Source organism: Pyxicephalus adspersus, chromosome 7 (genome assembly GCF_032062135.1).
Source record: "Pyxicephalus adspersus chromosome 7, UCB_Pads_2.0, whole genome shotgun sequence".
In the NCBI taxonomy this organism is placed as follows: Eukaryota; Metazoa; Chordata; class Amphibia; order Anura; family Pyxicephalidae; genus Pyxicephalus; species Pyxicephalus adspersus.
Window position 1 is genome coordinate 5,239,209 of NC_092864.1, and position 18,127 is coordinate 5,257,335.

General features: G+C 46.0%; 2 protein-coding genes across 8 annotated transcripts in view; one reads left to right on the plus strand and one right to left on the minus strand.

Annotated features, from left to right (window-relative positions):
- Positions 1–6,975, plus strand: part of HIRIP3 (HIRA interacting protein 3) — an 11,416-nt gene extending 4,441 nt beyond the window's left edge. Inside the window, exons 4-7 of the mRNA XM_072417194.1 lie at positions 257–1,611; positions 2,057–2,216; positions 3,238–3,336; positions 5,578–6,975. Coding sequence (XP_072273295.1) covers positions 257–1,611; positions 2,057–2,216; positions 3,238–3,336; positions 5,578–5,765 — 1,802 coding nt within the window. The 3' untranslated portion in view covers positions 5,766–6,975. The remainder of the gene's footprint in view (positions 1–256; positions 1,612–2,056; positions 2,217–3,237; positions 3,337–5,577) is intronic.
- A 1,497-nt stretch (positions 6,976–8,472) lies between these two features.
- On the minus strand, positions 8,473–16,411 carry DUSP14 (dual specificity phosphatase 14). Of its 7 annotated transcripts, none has more exons than XM_072417196.1 (3): positions 16,341–16,409; positions 12,949–13,030; positions 8,473–9,239 (listed from the first exon to the last, which is right to left on the minus strand). In XM_072417196.1, exon 3 carries the CDS (start codon positions 9,152–9,154, stop codon positions 8,495–8,497), a length of 660 nt encoding a protein of 219 aa, XP_072273297.1. In that variant the 5' UTR covers positions 9,155–9,239; positions 12,949–13,030; positions 16,341–16,409; the 3' UTR covers positions 8,473–8,494. The 7 variants fall into 7 exon arrangements, with proteins under 7 accessions (XP_072273297.1, XP_072273296.1, XP_072273300.1 ...); XM_072417195.1 differs by having other exon boundaries at positions 16,271–16,346; XM_072417199.1 differs by lacking the exon at positions 16,341–16,409 and adding an exon at positions 16,094–16,112.
- Positions 16,412–18,127: the final 1,716 nt, after the last annotated feature.

Below are 18,127 nucleotides of genomic sequence, written 5' to 3' on the forward strand. Positions count from 1 at the left end.
AAAAAAGTGCGTCTTATGGTCCGAAAAATACGGTATAATATTTAGGATCTGTGTGATTATTTAAGCTAATAGAGACCTAGTAAAGGTAACGCTCTCAAGAAAGGGGATAACATAAGGGAAACAAAGATTTTTCTTTAACAGGGGTTTCCTGAATCACTATTTTATTTGTTTCAGTGGTTCCTTTGGTGCACATACAGTTGGGAAAGGCTGAATAGTTGGTGCTCTGTATTACTTTTTTATGTTCGCTCTGTTTCAGACATCGAGTCAGAGGAGGACTCCGGCATTGAGCAGAGGGAAGGCAAGAGATTGTCAAGCAGTTCCTCAGAAGCTCCAACTTCCAAAATGGGAAAAGGGGCCAAACAGGAACAAGCAAGAGGGAAGAAAGGCAAAGGGAGTGCCAAAGGTGCCTTATCTGAGGAAGGCAAAAAGGACAATAGTAAGGTCAAGCAGAAAGCAGGGCTTCAAAAGCCACCAGTAAAAAAAGTCCCTGTAATAAATTTAAATTCAGAATCAAGCAGTGATGAGGAGGCTGCTTCACCCAAGAAGTTGAGCATGGAGTCCAATAGTGAGGATGAAGCCCCCTCTAAAAATAAAAAGGACGTTTTGGTTTTAAACAGTGATGACGAAGAGAAGCAAAAGACGCACATGCAGAGTGAAGATTCTGACAGCGAGGAGGAAATGACTCTTTCTAAACTGAAGAACCCGAACGCAAAAAAGTCAAAGGACAGTGACAATGAGCCGCAGAGAAAGGCTAAGGCCAAACAAAAGCCGAAACAAACTGCTGCAAAGCCAGGGAAGAAGGTAAAGAAGCAGGAAACAGACAGTGAAAGTGAGGAGGAAGAGGAGCTTGTTGTCAAGAAGGGGAAGAAAGACAGCGATGAGGAGAGTGATGAGAGCCTTGAAGTGGAAAAAAGCAAAAGGAGGCAAAAAAGTGACAGTGACAGCGAGCAGGAAAGTCCGAAAAAGAGAAGAACAAAGAAAGCTGCTCCAAAAAAAGGAAAAGTCAGTGACCGAAAGAGTGCAGGTAAGAAGACAAAGGATGATAGCGAGGAGGAGGAGTGTGTGTCCAAGAGAAAAGTAAAGAAGACCTCAAAGAAACCGAGTGACAGTGAGGAGGAGAGTCCGGCCAAGAAGGGACCTAGAAAGTCTTCATCAGAGAAACAGAGTGACAGCGAGGAGGAAGACGGTGCAACCAAAAAAATTTCTCTAAAGGACAGCGACAGTGAGGACGAAGAGAGTGCGGTCGAACCTGCACCATCAAAGGAGACCAGTGACAGCGAGGAGGAAAAAGAAAGCCCCACAAACGCCTCTAAAGAGAGTGCTAGCGAGACAGACGAGGATGAGAAGAGCTCTGTAAAGAAAGATTCAGACAAAGAATCCGACAGCGACGAGGACAAGCAGAGACCTAAAAAAACTTTAAAACCGGCCAAGCAAAAAACGGCCAGTGAGAAGAGGGGAAAGGATAAAAAGGCTGAGCCAGATAGCGACTCCCAGGATGAGGAGAAAGGTGAAGATAAGGATAAGGAAAAGGATAAAGATGATGAAGACAGCGATTTGTCTGACGTGTCTGATGATGGCAATAAAGGCAAAAACGCTACAAAGCAGAGTAAGGTGAGCTGCACATTACAATGGAATGAATAATAAACATAGAAAATTGCAAATAACTTTGAAGAAATCCTTTCCAGGTTTGCTGGATCGCCCAGCTTCACTGATGAAAGTATATCCTCCCCAGCCTTGGAGAGCTTTAATAAATCAGCCCCAATAAGTTTATGCATCACTAAATTAATTTAAAAGTGCTTTATGGAGGGCTCTTTTTCCAGTTTCCAGCTGTTTGTGTTTCTTCCCTTTCTGCTGTGATTGCAGATTCTCCAGTTATTTGCCTATTGTGTAAGATAAATGCCTTTCCTTGGCTCTATAATAACCGATTGCCTTGAATATAACTGAGCATTCCTAGGGGACCACTGGAGATACCTAAATTGTGAATCACATAACCAGCAGTACAATGAAACCAAATAAAAGCAAGCTTGTATTCTGAAACAATTCTTTCTTTCCTTAGAGCACCTCCAAGGAAGATCATCCGTCTATCACCCGGCTGAAGAGATACATTCTGACCTGCGGGGCTCGGAGGAACTACAAGAAGCTCTTTCAGAATTGCCGTTCAGTAAAATCCATGGTGGAGGTGCTGAAAAAGGAGCTGGAGGACCTAGGAGTGAAAGGTGAGCTATGACAGATTGTTGTCTTACAGATCACTTAAGACTTTGCAAATAAGAAGAATCTGAAAGGTTCAGTGAATAAAAGGAAACCTGTACTGAAATACCTGCTGCTTTTATTTTTTTGGGGGGAAATAATAATAAACAGTATTTATATAGCGCCAACGTATTACACAGCACTGTACATTAAATAGGGGTTGCAAATGACAGACAGATACAGACATTGACACAGGAGGAGGAGAGGACCCTGCCCCGAAGAGCTTACAATCTAAGAGGTGGAGGAAGTAACACACAATAGGAGAAAGATATGGTATGGTGGGAAGTAGTGATGGTTTCAAAAGACAGAAGAAGACGGGTAGGTGAGGGTGAAGCATTGGGTTTTGAGGGCTCTTTTAAATGAGCAGAAAGTAGGAGCAAGTGGAATAGGACATGGAAGACCATTCCAGAGAGTCAGGGCAGCTCCAGAAAAGTCTTGGAGCTGTGCGTGTGATGAGGTTGAGTGAGGAAGTCATCAGTAGGTTATTGGAGGAGAGAAGAGAGCGGCTGGGGGAGTATTTTTCTATCAGGACAGAAAGGTAAGTGAGACAAGAACTGTGGAGGAATTTGTGTATCGGGTAGGTAGGTGGGACCAGAGCTGCGAGTGATCTGAAGGCCAAACAGGCAGCAGAAGAGGAAGTGGGAAGGATGTCTATTAGGTAGGTAGGTGGGAAAGATGGATAAGTCTCTGGCTGCAGCATTCATATTAGATTGTAGAGGAGAGAGTCTGGTTAGTGGAACATCAGAGAGGAGGCAGTTACAGTAGTCCAGACGGGAGATAAGAGCGTGTACAAGGACTGTGGTGGTTTTGTGCAGCTGGGGCTCTATTATCCCTATGGCTGCCCAGTAATATAACTGTATATCCTGGTGCATGTAGTCATTCCACAACTAATGCTCCATTATTCCGGTCTTTTTAAAAAGCCTTACAGTACATTGTATGAAAGGTGATGAACTTCTGATACTAAGTGACTGCTTCTTTGCCTTAACACAGGTAAGCCATCTCTGGAAAAGTGTCGCGTTGTGCGGCTGAAGAGGGAGGAGGCAGCTGAGCTGGCAGAACTGGACACCAGTAACATCATCGCCACAGCCGGTGAGACTCAAACTCCTTCTTTTTTTATTGTGGAATGGTTTGTAAACGGCACTATCCCTGATCAGCCAATCGAATCTCACTCTTCTGCAGTCGGGTCAGTGAGAAACAAATTCAGATTGGGTATTGCAGGTTTTCTACGGTACATTACTTCCTTAGGTTTTTATTGGACGGCCAATGCTGCGTTAGTGTACTGATGGAGCCAAATACTGGGCCGCATGTCGGATATTTTCCCTGTCATTTGTAAACATTGGTGGGTGAGGAATAAAACTTGTCAGGCATTTTAACAATGATTAGACATTCAGGAATTTAAATCTGAGCTTTAAGCTGCGTACACACGTCAGATTTTTCTCGTCCGATAATCGGCATCGGGCGAGAAGTTGGCATGTGTACAGTCGGCATCGTTCATCGTCCGCGGATCCGTCCTGGCGGATCCATGAACGACGAGCGATCCTAATGCAAGGCAAGGTGGAGAGCGTGCAGCAGGGTGCCGCTCCGTCGCTCTCCCCCCTCCCCTCTCCATAGAGCAGAATGGTGCTGTATGTACAGCACCGTTCATGCATCGTGTAGTTCTTTGTTTCACGATCCTTTCCAACGACAAAAATTGCACGTGCGTACGCAGCTTTAGTCTACTGTGCTGCAATGATTTCAATACACACTGTACATTAGATGCTGAAATAGGATAGAGCCACCCCGGCCCCCACCTGGTCCATCTCAGTCAGTCATTCATTTTGGTTCATTCAATAATGGAAACACCATGACCCAGGTCAATGGAACGTCAGCTGACACCCACCCATCAAGGCATCATTATACTTCCATTGCATAATTCCTCCCCGGATCCAGCTCACTGCTTGCATCAGAGTTAAGAGAAGTACCAGGGCAGGGTGCTGTGATGTTTCCATAAAGCTCTATACAGCACCTTGCAGCCCTCCCAGCAGCTATAATTCACCCCCCATAGATCCAGTGATGGGTCTATAATAAGATAAGTAATAAAAAAAGGTAATGATTATATTTAAAAAAATATCAGCGTGCTGGTGAACTGAAGAATATAGGTGGCTTAAACTTCAGCAGCTTCCCCATCTCTCCTGTAATGACGGTAACTATTATTTATGTATGAGGAGATGAAGCAGCCTTTTGTCTCTTCTTATGGTTGAACGAGCTATTAAAGTTGTAATTTGAGCGAGTTGGCCGGAAGGATACAAAAAGAGATTGTTCTTCTATAAATCAGATACGAAAGGAGGTTTTCAGCTCCCAACTCCAGCCAGTATTTTTTTTTTATAGTACAGAGAAAGCTTTGAACCTCAGCATTTCATGGCTGCTCAGGTGACTACACAGCACATGACTGGTAAACATGATGGCTGCCATTGCCAATTTCTCGAATGCTAGTTGCCTGGCTGTCATGCCCACCCCCTGGCTCTTCAATACTTAGACCTACTGACCTGAAACAAGTGTGCAGATCTGTATATGCAAGGGATCTACATAAGTCAGGAAAACATTTTTTTAAAAAGGAAATTGGCAAAATTTATTTTTTTCTTAGAAACTCTGAAGGCTAGTGTTACCCTTGCAGTGGGGCTTCTTCTCCACAGGGGGGTAAACTTTTTGTTTTAATGTTATAGGAAGTTTATTTGCATGCACCTTCCATGTCCCTCTGGTGCCCCGTTATGGGTTTCCCGTGGCATACGGGTGCTGCCTGCAACCCAGAAAGGTGCAGAGGCTCCTCCATATTGTGTATTTGACAGTTTATTGACTTACTAAGCACAGGGGCAGCCCTGTGCCATGCAGTTCCAAAAACCATCAGCTGTCACCATATCCCCCTCTCTTTATATAATAGCAATGTGTAAATGAATTAACTTTATATGTGCTGGGCAGCATGGTGGCTCAGTGGTTAGCACTCTGGCCTTTGCAGCGCTGGGTCCCAAGTTTGACTCTTGGCCTGGATACTATCTGCATGGAGTTTGCAGGTTCTCCTCGTGTTTGTGTGGGTTTCCTCCGGGTACTCTGGTTTCCTCCCACATTGAAAAAACATGTAGTTTGGTTAATTGGCTTCCCCCAAAATTGAACTTAGACTGTGATAATGACATATGACTATGGTAGGGACATTAGATTGTGAGCTCCTTTGATGGACAGTTAGTCACATGACTATTGACATTGTCCAGCTCTGCTTAATATGTTGGCACTATACTGTGTAATAATAAATCAGACAGAAAAGATTTAATAGATCTTTTTTTTTTTTTTTTTTCCCAGGACGCCCCCGGCGCCGGAACACCTGGAACCCCTATCAGACCTCCACTTCCCTGGATGCTTCCCCTTCCACCTACCGCAAAGAATTGGCCTCTGACTCTGAGGGAGAAGAAGGACCCCCTCGCAAGAAAAGGCCTGTGGACTGGTCTGGTTTAAAGGGCATCATCAGTGATGACGGAGACAGCGAGTAATTGATCTGAAAACATTCAACCACCTCATTTTATTCTTTTTGCCAAACAGAGCAACGGTACTCCAAGTATCTCTGCATCACAGGTCAGCCTTGCTCCATGTAAGGTATTTTAATAAACCTAACAGGGATTTATTATGAAGGGTCACATATGGGTTTGGTTCTGGTACCTGCACTTACCACGTTTTAGAGGCAGGGGCAGAGCCTAGCTGGTAAATTTGCATGAAACGTGCCATGGCTAAGGCTACGTACACACGTCAGATGATTCTGATAATCCCATCAGGGCTGATATCAGATGAGAATCTGATGTGTGTACAGCGCTTGTTGTTCATGGATCCGTCCTGGCCGACCCGCAATGAACGATTATAATGAAAGTGAAGGCGAAACAGCGAGGTGTGGGTGCTACTGTCGTTCTCCCCTCTCCATAGAGCAGAACAGTGCCGTATGTACAGAGCTTGTTCACGCATCGTTCAGTCTTTGTCATTGAAAAGGATTGTGAAAGATTCTTTCCAACAATCATTGCATGTGTGTACCCAGCCTAAAGCAACAATATCTCAGTCATGTGATAAATCCCTGGCCAAGTTTTAGATTTGGCTTGTACCACAGCAGATTTTTACTTTCATTATAGTGAATCCTAATCCCATATATGATTCAAAAATTTGCTTCCCCCTCCGTGTTACTGACCTGGATTCTGGTCGCTTTTTTTTATGGATGCAGCGGCACATCTGCTGGATGGGCCTCTTTTCTTTATCATCCCCCCAATAAGTTTTTTTTCGACAATATGCCTCACAATCGGGTCTGTCTCAATTGCAGATGTGCCCAAAAAAATGGTGAATTGTCCCATTCATAAAAGTGTATCTACACCTCACCTTCAGGACCCAGGCACCTAATTTGCTTGATTTCTAACCAATTCTACTCAAAGGGTTTTGGCTGTTCGTAAATTTTAATATCCTGAATTATCAATTGTTTTACCCCGGTGTCTGGCCCAGTCATTTCAATAATGTCATGGGCAAAACTGGCAGCTTCCCGCGTCTTCCATTCCATGCATCCCCCTCGTTCCATCCATCTTCCTCTTCTATCGTTTTTTGGGTTTTGTGTAAATATTTATGTAAAATTTTAAAGCTTTATTAAAAAAATGTCATTTTTGTCTTTTTGTTTGTATCATTTTTATGTTACATTTTTAAAGATTTAATAAAAAAATAAAGTTGAAATTGTTTTTTTGTCAAATTTATATTTTTATTTAGAAATATACATGTATATTGCACCCACATCAGGAGAAAAATAAGTTTCCTATTCTGAGCTATGTGGCACTCATTTAATTTTTAAGTAAATAATCTCACAATCTGAAATGTTTTACACTAAAAAATAAAGCAAAAGGCGAAGTCACAGGAAAGCCACTCTTGTTATTCCCTGATGACGTGGCGCGGGAGCGCCCCCCTTACACCGGAAGAAGTAAGTGCGGTTATTGTGGTTACTAAATGGTTATTGATATGCTACTGCAGGGGAGTTGTAAGTTTGGTCCATACAGCCATTCGTTGGGTCATTATCCTGTGCTGGGGGAGAAGAGGAAAAGTGTCTAGTGTCCCTTAAAGAAAAGCTGTCATGAGATGTAATAAGTGGGCTTCTGTTGCTGAAAATGCTGGTTGTGCTGATGAATCCCCCTCGCAGGATCCATTTATTTATGAGCCGGATCTAAATTATTATTATGCTTTTTGTTCTATGCTCGGTCTTCTCTCCGGCTCCTTTTAGCTGGGTGCACCACCCGGCACTCTTCAGTAACCACCCGGCTATATTTGGTTAGTTACTGAAGAGTTGGCCCACAATACAGGAGCTGCCACCCACCTACAGCTTCTTCCTACCCAGCTTAAAAAAAAAAAAAACTGAATTTCTAAACACTAATGCTTGCTTTAAATCCATCTAAATATCCCATATCTATAGCGCTGAGCCTTCAAATATCATTATTTTGGCATTGTACATCCAGCTCACTGCTCCTGCAAAAATGGGAATACAGAAAAGGAGCGCCAAACCCATAAAGAGACCAAAAGCAAGTTGTGAAACCTCCAATGCGTTTCAGAGACCAGATTGAAATAACGTCTTGCCCACAAACACATTGGATGTTTTTCATGATTCTAATATGAACTAATAAAGTTGGACTCTGGGTTGGGCGCTGTATTTATCATTTGCGTTCCAATTCTTTGTTCTAGCATCAAAACTTTTATATTGATCCAGCATTGCAACTTTTTCCAAAGCCCTCCTATTTTTTTCATGACAGGTTTTCATTAATAAAAGAGGTCTCCACCTGCAGTTTAGGTTTCGGTATTGGTAAGTGTGGCTGCTACTGAGCTTTGACATTGGCCTGCTTGTTGCTGCCTGACAACCAGCAAGTAAGTTGGTTTGCTCTATGGATGATTTAGTTGGCATTTGTGCACCGGCCTGTAAAACAAAGAGGGTAGGTCATATTATTGGTGGTAAGTAAAGTCAGGCAAAGGGCCCGTGTGCGGTTCACCTAGGTATCTGCTACATTGACCTATCAAGGTAAAGGAGTCCTTGACAACCAATCTGATTTGAGAATATGCCAGAGAGCCAATAGAAAATCTGGCAGCACAATGCCATTGGTGCTAGAAAGAGTGTGTGCCGTATACCAATACCGAAGCGAAAACCAAAGACTGAGGACCTCTTTAGATATTTATATGCACCAGCAGAGTCTAAAGTCTTGGAGAAAAGAGTTTATCTTTATCTGAAACCCCAAACAGGGATGAGATTGCGAGTTTCTCTCTCGTATATATCGGGTATAAGTCCTAGCGGTGATGGCACCAATCGAACGGTGTTTTTGCCGAATAACTTTTTCTCATACTGGATGAGCTGCTGCCAGAATCCAGCGTTCGGCCTGACCACGGGCCGCCTGGTTTTGACCCATTGGTGGGCATCTAGAAGAGACAGGCGGTGATATTTCATCAGGTAGGCGATGCAAAGAGTTGCTGAACGGCTAACCCCCGCCACGCAGTGCACCAGAGTTCTGCCATTTCTCTTTCCGTTTTGGTGAATCCTGTCGGCCACCGAGTCAAAATACAGGGCCAGCGGAGCATGCGGTAGGTCTGGCACCGGCACTTTGATGTAGTCGACATCTGGCCAGTTGGAGTTGGGGATCTCCAGGGTGGCGTTGACGATGCAGGTCACGTTGCGGGAGTAGACCTGCTGGCGACTACCGGCGGCGTTTCCGCTGGAGAGATACAAGCATGGGCTGATCTGGGCGATGCTGCTTAAACTGGACAGTCCGCTGCTGGAAGTTCCACCGACTGGGGTGGGTTTGCTGGAAATTGCCGGAGGTGGCGGAGGAGAGCGGCGTAGTAGCCGGTGGCTGCGAAAATTCATGGTGGGCAGCTGCAGGGGCATATAGAGGGGATCCTTGTAAGACGAAGAGTGAGCTGAGAGTCTGATTTCCTTTCTTCCGTTTTGTTCCACAGTCACTTTCTGCAATCTGCAAAGACAGAGGAGACGACACCATATTTATACACAGGAAGCCACCACAGCAGTCATGTGACCCATACTGACCAACAGCCAAGGTAGGTGGCCATTGTTACAGAACGATCAAACCTGCACATATACATGTGAACCATCATGTGACCTCCCCGACCCCTGCTCTGCACCCTTTTCATACTCGGTTGCCCTCCCTGCCCTGCTGACTCCACACTTTCCCAACTCTTCCATTGTGGTGACGACTGTAGAAGAGTAGATTTCCCCTCTCACAGGTCACCAACAAAAGCAAAAATAATAAAGCAAGTGTTCGGGCTTGAGGTAGAATATTCTAGAACTTGGGTGTAAAATTTACTTTCTGTACTGATACCAGATCAGTGAGGCTGGACACGGCTAGCGTGGAGGAATGTGAGGATGGAGCCAACAAGGCGAGACAACAAGACACCATTCATCTTGTGCCAGTATGTGAAGGACGATTGGCTCTGTGAACCGGTCAGCCATGTTTACCGGACGTCTGTGGAGCGGGTGACTAGGATAGGCTGAAAATGGGGGGGTGATAAGTATGGTTACAGTTCACAAAGACCTTCATACTGCTACATTCCCCCTCAATAGCCCTCAAAGCTGCCAATTACCTACAACTCTCAACCTGTCCTTATAACAAATTCCCGTTCAGGATTTCTTCCATGTTGCACCTGTTTAACAATTCTATTTCCTAAACAGCGCTAAAGTGACCGTTAGGGTGTACAGCGCTGCGTAATATGTTGGTGCTATATAAATCCTGTTTATTATTAATAATAATAATAATAATAATTTTAGGGTGACTTTTACCTGCCAAAGCCGGAGACCCCTATCCAGGTCTACAATGGCTTTTCTCCTGGTTGCTTCCTCTGGGGTACCATGACCTACGTACCCCGAAACCAAAAGCTTCCTCCACCCCTCGGCCAGAGGATCAGATAGCTTTGGCTTTTTTGATTGGCTGCTATCAGTCGTCCTAAAATCCTAAGTTTGGTAAACCCCAGAAATATGAGTCAAGGATAACAGGAGGCTTCAAGTGATAAAAGCCCCAAATGACTTCCAGGTGCAATAAAATGAATGCAAAAATTCTTGCACCATGTTGCAGAGAGGGACCCCTGTAATCTAAGTGGAAGCAGCAGTCTCTCTGCAAATATCAGATCCAAAACCATGCAGTTAGGTTATTTGGCTTCCCCACAAATTGCCTTTAGACTGTGATAATGACATGACTATGGGGGGGGGGATTAGATTGTGAGCTCTTATGAGGGAGAGCTAGACTACGGACTTTGTACAGCGCTGTGGAATATGTCGGCTCTATATAAATACTGGATGATAATCAGATATAACCGTTACCCCTAATAGGCTGCAATCTGTAAAGCTCGTCCTTCCTGCTGATTGGAGAGCCCCCTCTTGAACCACTCACCTCTTCCCCTTCTTTCCTCTCCAGTCCTAAAACTTTGTATATGAAATGTCTGTGATCCGGGTGTGGCGGGGTGTGTTCATTCCCTACATACTTCTCCTCTCTGTCTTTTATGGCTCAGGAATTGCTGTACCGTATTTACAACATATCTGTACTTAATACAACTGCCAAAGCACAGCCGCCCCTCCAGCTACACATGCACAGAGCATGCGTAGTCAGAAAACACATTGCTGGGGGGTTGGGTGGCAGCAGAGGAGACGTATGGAAGAAGAGTCCTATGAAGGCCTACTATGTTCCCCATGCGTGTCCCCCGGGGTACAAATTCAGCTCCATACTGACATGGGGTCACCAAAGGAGGAACCCTGACCCCAACCTAATTGTATTGTAAGCCAGATCTGCTCTTCCATTGTCATGGGGAACCGGATCCAATGAGCTTGGATAAGTACAAAAAACGTTTGCCCATATATGGTAATAGTATAACAAAGTATATAAAACTCAAGAGATAACAATGGAGGTATACACATCATTATATGGAGGAACGAGGGGTTTCCCGGGTCTATACTCAGGGCTAGGGAGTGAAGAGGTCCCGGGGCCGGATGGTGAAAAGTCGATGGAGTGTGAAAGGAGATAGCGGAACCCTTTGTGTCGGTCATTGGGGTGTAATTGCCGGTGTGATTCATCCGGTGAATCACTGGCAGTGTGGGAGGGATGAGTGGGTGACACGGCTTACGTCTGACTCACTGTCACTATACAATGAGATGGCGCCGGAGCACGTGGATGCCGCGTGTCATTGTGGCCGGTTCTGTGTGCTGTGTGAACGGGTCAGGGATGCGCATGGAACACGGACGTCCTGCAATCCCACCAATCACCACATGGGGTCATACAAGTCAATATCACTCTATAGATATAGAAACCAACATACACTATGTGGGCGGGGCTGGGGGTCCTCACTTGTCCGGTATTGGTCCTTTATATGTGCCCATGTGCGACCTGTGTCCCGGGGTAACAAAATCTGTACAGAATGACATGACCTGTTTCTAACCTGAATCTGAGCTGCTTCCAACCTAGATCTGACCTGCTTCAAACCTGAACCTGACCTGTTTTAAACCTGAACCTGACCTGCTTCTAACCTGCATCTACCATTAATCTGACCTGGTTCCAGGGAAATTTGCATGCCCATAGATTATATAACACAAACAAAACCTGTCAATGTGGATTCACACATCATTCATCCTATATTCTGCTACCAATAAAAGAAATACTATGCTACCTGGAGTTGTGTAAAACACACAAAGCTATTGGCCATTATGATAGATGGGGGGAGGGGGGGTGGAGGACTATTTCCCCTCATGCATCCCTCTGCACGTCACAGTGACAGCACAGAGTTTGCAGCGCCTGTAGGGCGGCAGCTGTGTGAACAGACCGGTGCAGACATTCCTGTCATGTTCCAGCTGTGGCCCCTGGCTGTCATCTGATCCCACATCACCTGTACACCTGCTGGGAGGCGTCCTAGGGACGGGAGACAGGACAGCACATGAGTTCCTAACACAGAATCAGCATTATATAGCACCACTGTATGCCATAGAGCAGTACAATAGGGTGTTGTATGGGTGCTGCAAACCTGACTACTAATACCAACGCCCCTTATATAATTGCTGATACCAATCACAGCCTGACATAGCACCACCATACACCATAGCGCAGTACAGTAGGGTCCACACATAGGGTTGCTGTTAGCCCCAATGTAATGGAATACTAAAACTCTCCGATACCTATCATAGCACCCCTGTACACCATAGCGCAGTACAGTAGGGTCCGCACATAGAGTTGCTGTTAGCCCCAATGTAATGCAATACTAACACTCTCCGATATCTATCATAGCACCCCTGTATGCCATAGCGCAGTACATTAGGGTTTGCACATCGATTGGTGTAAGTGTGATGCACAGATAATACAGTCCGATTACAGGCACACCATATTCCGTAGCGCAGTACAGCTGGCTAATGGATGGGTATTCAACCTATTGCATTCTAGCGCTCCTCCTCCAACGCAACCACAGCGTGTCGGCGCCGTGGCTCAGGACCGCGTGTGAGGTACAGGTGGTATAGGGGGGTGACGGTGAAACTTTTCCTGTGGATGGGACAATCTGATGAAATAATTGGCGAGCCGGGTAACTAGATCGGCACCCCAATAAATCATAGCGAGGAGGGTTGTGTGTGCGTGTCGGGGTGCCTGCAGGCACCGGGGGCTCCTATGAGCTCCATGCAGGAAGGTCTCTTACCTGTGTTGCGTGGTCTCATGCCGTGTGACCGTCCCCGGGTACAGCGGGCGCCGTTCTGCTCCTCCGGCTTTATGTGACGGCTCTGCGGAGAAGATGATGCAGGGTGTGAGGGGGGCGTGCGATAGGCAGACACACACACACTGCCCCCTCACTGCTATACATATTCATGCCAGAAGGGGGCTCCTTCCGTTAACCCATCACAGCCCAAGTCACGCTAAGCTGCTATACACCCCCTGCAGAGCATTGCACTCGGATAACTCCCAATGCATCAAAAGGTTTCTAAAAGAAGATCCTTTGCCAAGCCGCTACCTGATTATCACACGTCCCTGATTATTGCGCTTCACTTAACGCTGCGCCTGCCGCCCTTCTGAAGAAAGTTACTTTACCCCCCCCCACCCCTCTGCAGCTGCAGCAACAGCAGCATCCCTCCCCCCCCTGCAGAGCGTTACATCTTCCGGCGACGTCACATTGCCGCACGAGGGGTTAAGGTGTTAACGTCGATGACACCGCTCGAGAGACACCAGTCGACCAATCGGCGGCCTGCTCCTGCGGCTGGCGTCAGATTATTTGCGTTTCCACGGCAACTAAACCCAGGCGGCTCCTGGCTGATAATAGAAATCGGTGTGAAGCGGGGTAATAATGCGGCGCGATGTATCATCGGGTGACCGCGACACACCCTCCTGCCCCGGACAGAAATTTCTAGAGGAATCCCTATTCAGCAGAATGATGTCATCAGGATGAATGAATGGGGGAAAGGTGGCAGCTTTGCTAAGGGGCAAATTAGATGAAAGTGACCCCTGTTGTGGTCATTGCGGGGCCACTTTGTGAACAGGGGCCGGTGGTGGCATCAGGGACTACATGGGCACTTCTGGACCAATGGCATTCCTGAGGCATGAGAGAAGCCATTTTGTCTGACATAAAGAAAATGGCGTCCAAGTGAAATAACACAAAGCCAGCCCAGTTGGGTCGGTACTGTACCAACCTGGAAGACCTACCAATGAAATAAGGATGCAAGCATGGGTCAGCCAATCGAATAACATTGGACAGGTGACATCACTAAGGCGTGGTGCCGCAAGGCTTGATAATATCACCGACCTCTGATGGATGGACATGCCATGGCCTAGCTGCCATCTTGTTACCCTTGCTACTCCTCTTCACACCCAGTTGTCCCTGCCACTCCCCACCTACCGAACTGGTCCAAGATTATATATATGTCCCTCACTTCCTGCCCTAGTAACACAACAGGAAGTGAGAAGAAATCTACAGAATCTCCCCATTGGTTTAACGCCGCTGTCTTTAGGTCTGATGGGAAGGGTTTCATGTTGTGTCCCCGGGGCAAAAAGCGGGAGGAAATTTCCTCAACTTGGACAGCAAAAAAAACCCGGAAATGAAAATGGCGGATCAGTGGCTTGGAGAAATTGGTGGCTCTCTATGGCTCAGTCAGCTCCTATTCACAGTCCGGGGCCTACACAAGCCCTGAAGAAGGAGAACTTTTTGCACCCCGAAACGCGTTGTTGTCAACCTTATGACAAATCTTTTTATCTGGACTGATCCCTATGACTTGGAATCTCTACACAACAAGGAATAAAAACCTGACAGAGATTCTCTCCCTTTTCCCGCCCTATCTGATATTTTCTACCAAGACCTAAAACAAAGCAAACAGGGCGGGTGCCACCGCTGAGCTCTCATTCTGAAGATTGGGGGGGGGGGGGAATGAAGTCATGCAACACCTTCAGAAAGAGGTCATCAATGGCAAGATGGAGGTACCACCTGTCCAGGTGTGCCAGTCACAGGTATACATACCAGCTGGCCCAGTAAACCCAATGCCCTGGATATGCCACCTGCCCAGCGGTCATAGGTGCACATACCAGCAACCAATACCCACTGTTCCTAAAGTTCCCCCTGTTCAGGTGTACCAGTACATATCAGGTACCCCAGAATACCCACTGTTCTTGGTAAGCCACATGTCTAGGTGTGCTAGTCACAGGTATACCTATCAGTTACCTCAGTTTACCCACTGTTCTGGATACATTACCCACATAGGTGTACCAGTCACACGTATACATATCAGGTACCCCTGTATACCCACTGTTCTAGGTAAGCCACATCTCTAGGTGTGCCAGTTACAGCTGTGTCCACCAGGTAACCCAGAGTACCTATTGTTCCTGAAAAGTCACCCATCAGTCACAGGTGTAAATAACAGGTACCCAGTATACCCACTGTTCAAGGTATACCACATGCCCAGGTGTGCCAGTCAAATGTGTACTTACCAGGTAACCCAAAAAAACTATTGTTCCAGAAATGTCACCTGTCTAGGTGTATCAGTCACAGGTGTACATACCAGTTACCCAAATATACACATTTTTCTAGGTATGCCACCTGCCATGGTATACCAGTCACATTTGTACCTACCTGGTAACCCAAAATACCTATTGTTCAGGAAATGCCACCTGCTCAGGTGTACCAGTCACAGGTGTACATAAAAGGTACCCTACTATACCCACTGTTCTAAGTAAGCCATTGGCCCAGGTGTGCCGATCACAGGTATATGTAGAAGTTACCCTAGTATACCCACTGTTCTAGATATGCCACGGGCCCAAGTGTGCCGGTCACAGGTGCACCTACAGGGTAACCCAGCATACTGATTGTTCTAAAAATGTCACCTGGCCAGGTGTACATAATAGGTACCCTAGTATACGCACTGTTCTAGATATGCCACCTGCCCAGGTGTGCCAGTCACAGGTGTACCCCTCAGGTAACCCAGCAAACCTATTGTTCAGAAATGTCACCTCCCAGGTGTGCCAGTCACAGGTGTATCCATCAGGTAATCCAGCATACCTAATTAAAAATGAAACCTCCCCAGGTGTGCCAGTCACAGGTGTACCCATCAGGTAACCCAGCATACCTATTGTTCAGAAATGTCACCTCCCAGGTGTGCCAGTCACAGGTGTATCCATCAGGTAATCCAGCATACCTAATTAAAAATGAAACCTCCCCAGGTGTGCCAGTCACAGGTGTACCCATCAGGTAACCCAGCATACCTATTGTTCCAGAAATGTCACCAGCCCAGGTGTACCCATCACATGTCACCCAGTCCAGTGTACCAGTCTTAGGTGTATGTAAATTACACAAGTATATATGTTACCTGCCCAGGTGTCCTGCACACTGGTGTATCACTGACTACTCTGCAGGTGTCACCCATTAAGGTGTAACAGTCACAGGTGAACAGTTGGCCACAACAACGAACCCATCTGTCTCTTTATCCCATACTTCCATCCCCCTATCATACCCCAACCTCCCCCCATTCTGCCCCTTGTATTACCCCTCAGCAGGTGCAGTGTGTGTGAATGTGAGGACATGATCCTCCTGCTCCAGGTCCTCTCTGTTGTTACCTGCTGGGTGAGCGACGACCCGGCACGCTAAGGGTTGAACGCACGTGTCCGCTGCTCAGCCAATCAGCGTCCAACAGGCTTCGCACACCCCCTCTGATTAGCCGGCGGGCACCAATCACAGCCCGGCCTGACGCCGTGATTGCGATTTCTAAGAAGTTGCCTGGGCAACGTGATGTCTACGTGTGTGAAGAAAGAGACCTTCCCCTAGGAGGGCCCAGTCCTCCATACATGGCCGGGGAGGTGCAGGGAGTCACTGCATGTCCCCTGTGTATACAATGTATATAGAAAGTATAATAATAAAAATAAACTATTCTATAAAATGTCAATAAATACCGGTACATATTATATAATAAACATGTTATGTCACTCAGACACTCCCATTCCTCTTAGAGGCCCATTTACACCATGTCAGCAGGTCTTGTGTTGTTTACATGGGCCCAATACAATGACCAATACGCTGAAAATGGAACGCATTGCATGTAAATGCAGTGCAATGTACTGCGGCAGGCTACAATGCATCAAAATGTAAAAATAATGCATTGTGGTTCCCCTTACAATAATGCAACACAAAAAGTGCACATATACACTCCAATAACATAAAAAGTAAACACACAATAATGTGAGGTAAAAGGAACCAATGTGTGTGTGAATACAGAAACGTATATAAATGACAGTAAAAATACAGGTCCATTGAGTTTGCACGTTTTATTTTTTAATTTGGGGGTCCTTTACCCTTTCAGTCTAAGGGCCCATTCACACCATGTATGTTAGGCTGCATTGCTCAGCAAACGCCCAACACAAAGGCAAACTGGAATCCTATTGACCCAAATCACACCATTGCATTGTTTTGGTGCGTACTGGGTGAAAAAAAAACATGTTGCATGTAAACATTGCAGCCCCTTACATTAGTTTGCATTGACTCCCACGCATTTTTGTGGCACATCCTGTCATGTTTAAATGTAGCATGTTTAATTTTCATCCAGGATGATGCGCTGGTGTGAACTGAGCTTATTGGAAGCAGTTTCAAGGATTTTGACGTTTTATTACGTTTGGCCTCCATCAGGCAACGTAACCTAACACATACAGCATGCGTGGATCCTAAAAGATGCGTGCCAACACAAATCAAGTCTAATGAGCTGACATGCCGGAATCAGGCTTCATACCACTGACTCAGTGCCCCAGCTCCTAGGATGAATGGAGCAATAACTACTTTTTGCAGTTAGTTTGCAACTTTTCTTCTCCTCCTCTGAGGTCACATCTACGTGTTCCTAATCTCATCTTCATACTGTCATGCATTGACATTCATTTTCTTTTGAAATCATTGCATTGCTTTGCATTTTATTTTAAAAAAGCACAGCAATTTATTTTGTATCTGCATTCTCTGACTATCTTCTGTTGAATGTCTGCAGTCTCTGACCATCTCCCATACAATGTCTGGAGTCTCTGACGTCTCCTGTACAATGTCTGCAGTCTCTGACCATTTCCTGTATTATGTCTGCAGTCTATGACCGTCTCCTGTAGTATGTCTTCAGTCCCTAAACCTCTCCTGTACCATGTCTGCAGTCTCTGACCCCTTCCTGTACTATGTCACCAGTCTTTTTCAGTCTACTGCAGTATGTTTGCAGTCTCTTGACTGTCTCCTGTACTATGTCTGCAGTCTCTGACCATCTCCTGTGCTGTCTGCTGTCTCTGACATTCTCCTGTACAATGTCTGCAGTCTCTGATCATCTCCTGTGCAATGTCTGCAGTCTCTGACCATCTCCTGTACAATGTCTGCAGTCTCTGAC